The sequence below is a fragment of the Arachis ipaensis genome, chromosome B7, assembly GCF_059453495.1.
Source record: "Arachis ipaensis isolate K30076 ecotype BB chromosome B7, ASM5945349v1, whole genome shotgun sequence".
Taxonomy (NCBI): domain Eukaryota; kingdom Viridiplantae; phylum Streptophyta; class Magnoliopsida; order Fabales; family Fabaceae; genus Arachis; species Arachis ipaensis.
In genome coordinates this window covers 137,677,625-137,681,089 of record NC_142442.1, presented here as the reverse complement: position 1 = coordinate 137,681,089, position 3,465 = coordinate 137,677,625, and the positions used below count along the sequence as shown (strand labels likewise).

General features: G+C 38.0%; 1 protein-coding gene across 1 annotated transcript; it reads right to left on the bottom strand.

Annotated features, from left to right (window-relative positions):
* Positions 1–1,368: 1,368 nt before the first annotated feature.
* LOC107606126 (Pollen Ole e 1 allergen and extensin family protein) lies at positions 1,369–3,219 on the bottom strand. Its single transcript, XM_016308112.3, has 2 exons — positions 2,627–3,219; positions 1,369–1,934 (listed from the first exon to the last, which is right to left on the bottom strand). Exons 1-2 carry the CDS (start codon positions 2,781–2,783, stop codon positions 1,603–1,605), a joined length of 489 nt encoding a protein of 162 aa, XP_016163598.1. The 5' UTR covers positions 2,784–3,219; the 3' UTR covers positions 1,369–1,602.
* Positions 3,220–3,465: the final 246 nt, after the last annotated feature.

The window sequence follows — 3,465 nt, the reverse complement described above, 5'->3', positions numbered from 1 at the left end:
AATCTTCCTTAATAAACTGTTTTAGATAATTGATTATCAGAAGGTTCTCGACATTTCCAAGGTCGTCGAAAGGGAGAGAAGATAGCTTACTGACGGCGAGGAGGCCAGCAACACGGCATCGGTGGCCGGTGGAAGAGGACTTGGGGCGGTAGAATGGGAGTATGTCGAGCGAGATCCAGTGCTCTCGTTGAAGAGAGAGGGGTCGATTTTGGGAGTGACAAGGTGACAACGGATGGAGTGAAAATGATGTCGTTTTAATTGTATTTGAGCGGCCAGAAAGGAAATGACGACGCTTACAAGTTCAATGTTGTTTCCGTCCAATCACGTCATCAATCTATCGCCGAAAAATGCCTTAGGAACCACCATTGTTAAATCCAAAGATAAATTTTGAATAATTTTAAATTCAAGAACGAGTTCGAGACTTGATTGCAAGTTCAGAGACTACTTAAATATTTAACTCCAATTTGAAACACCCACCTAATTTTACATTCCTATATATCACTCCCAAAGATCTAAATAGTTTGTTAGATGATGATGTAAATTGGTTAGCCATATCCCGTATGATTTCAGGTTGTGTAATTTTCTTTTTTCCGACTTAAACCCCATTCGAATACATAAAAAATATATATATAAACATAAACACAGACACTAAAGACATAAACACAATAACATAAAAAAAATAGCCTGTTTGGTAACTAAGCATATGATAGTACATACAAATCACAACTATATAAAAATGTCAACATTACTCTTATAACAAACTACGGCCACTTCACCATAACATCCCCAAACACCACCATAAAACAACTCTTAATCAAAATTTCAATCCAATAAAACAATACAAGATTATTCTAACAAACATTAATCAAAGATAAAAATACACAATTTAAAAAAGGAAAAAAAAAAAAAAAAACAAAACAGATCTCGCAAAAATGGTGGTGGTGAATCTAGCAAAGGCTGGGGAAGGATCAGGGGGAAGGATCAGGGGGGTGGGAGTGATGGAGAGAAAGAACAGAAAAGTTGTAGGGCTTATTGTATGAATGGCAAAATAACGGTAGAAGTGTCAAAATCTCTGAAAGGATATTAAATACATATATTTATGTCTTAACAATCATGAGTAAGTGCGTACTGCTATGTCCATATGAAAATGACAGTATCCAAACTGCCAAACTAAACTATCTCCAAACCCAATCTCTTGTTCCGGAAAAAAAAAAATAACAAGAAACTTTACCCCTTTCTTAATCCATTCCACATCTTCCTTTCTCCACAAAGCATTCTTTATGACAAACATCCCATTAGACCAGTACTGGTATTAAGAAACGAATAATGAATAGTTTATTACAATGACATAAAATAGACTACATCCTCTAGTCCAAGATCAATTAACTCATATAAATTATAATATAGCCAAGGTCCATTATCATACATATATATATCATCATAAAATGAAAATGTTGAGATAACAATCCATCTCTATCAAGATTGAATTAAATAAACATCATCATCATCATCAATCAGGGAAAACTCAAATCCGCAAATCAGAGATTGATAAACATTACAGGACACATACTAGATTTGCTAAAAGTGAACTATATAAATAAATTAATTCTCATTATCAAACTCCTGGTATTGCTTGAGGATCTCGGCACAACCAGCAGCAACATCTTCGGTCATGAATCCCATGGCATTGGCGAACCTGGTGTCGGAGGCAATGCCGTTTTGGCGTGTAAGGGCAACACGTGCCTGTTCGCGCCCCGGGGTCACCACCTTGCATCGGTGGTGAGGGCTGCTCACAAGCTTGGCGTCACAGATTTCGTCGGCGTGGTCCTCATTGACATAGATGGTGTATGATCCAGTTGAGTCTGTCCTTCCCTTCTTTGTGTACACAACTTCAGTTCCGGTTTTGTCCATGCATTCAACCACAACCTCAGCACCTGTCCCAGATCAAAGACACAACCATTGAACACAAAGTTTGTTAAGTTACAAAAGCACACAATAATCAATGCTAAACTATGTCAAATTCAATCAACCTTAAAGGTTAGCTGAACGGGTCAAGGTTTCAACTCCAGTTTTGCTTGCATTTTAGGTTTTTTTACATTTATTGAAAAAGACTTGGGACTCGCCCAATAACAACATAATTAATTAAACTTAAGAACAAGCTATCGAATCGAACTAAGTCAAATCAAATAGTCAATTCTAATGATTAAAAAATAATTGAAATAAGGAAGAAACATAAAATAGCAGATCCTAGTGACAACACCCGTCACCATTTTTTTTATGCTCAAGACATCCATGATCCATCAAGAGCAGCCACTTTAACAACTTTTTAATTTGAGAGTCATTTTAAAAATTATTATTAGATCCAGCAAAATGTATAATGAATTGACCAGACAAAAACTGGAATAATAGGAATGTTAGCCCAGATCTGTGAGCCTAGAAATGCAAACGGCTAAAAGTTCTTCCAAATGAACAATATTTAATTTCTCCCTTGGTCTAAACTAAGATCTCACTATTGAAACTACAATTTTACTTAATGAGAAGTTGATAAGAGTGAAGAGAAAACAGATCTGAGATAATAGTGGTATAGTAGCTAATAGCAGCATTGAAGCTAAGAAATAGGGTTTACCAGCAATGTAGGTGGTGGCAGAGGTCTCAAAACCAGCACGGCAAGGGTCACAGTAGACACGGCCCTGCACGAGGAAGGGGTTCTTCGCTGGGCGGATGGCTGCAACCATCGCCGGAAGAACACACAAGAACATAAGAAGCGCAACCTTGGTGGCCATAACTAACTCTATTACTCTGATCTCTCACAAACAAGAAGCAAAAGTGAAAGAATGTATGGCAATGGATGGATGAACGAGTAGGGGGGTTCAATAAAAGGGTCGAGACACAGACAGGATAGGCCAGTGCGGAAACAGAAATGGTAAAGAAAAAAAGAAAAGCGCGTGGGACTCGTTTGCCTGCGCTGGGGTACATGGTAACCAAATGTGGTCCCTTAATGATGACCTGACACGTCATCGTGATGGGTTCGTGGGTTTACGTGGAAGGGAGAGCGAGCGCGGGTGCAGAGGAGTGGGAGAGTGTGATAGTGTAGGGGAAGACAACAGTGGCGGTGTTTAATGGGTGTAATATTTGTAATGCAGCTGTCGCTCGCTGTCGGTGGATTGCATGTGACTCCCACACTTGTTTTCTCTTTGCAACAATTGAATATTGTTCTTTACGAATTTGTTTGGAAAAATGTTTACATAAAATAATTTATTTAATTATTTTCTTTACATAAGAGTAATCACTCTTGAATAATTGTGAATCCAATCTATCATTACCGCGTGAACCGCCGATGATTTCGTCCCTTCTTTTCTTTCATCTCAATCAAAGTCTTTGGTTCCTTTTACTCAATGGTTGCTAATGTTTCTAGCCAACTTCTATTCTCAAAATGGAGTACCATCAATGTTTTCAACTTATTCT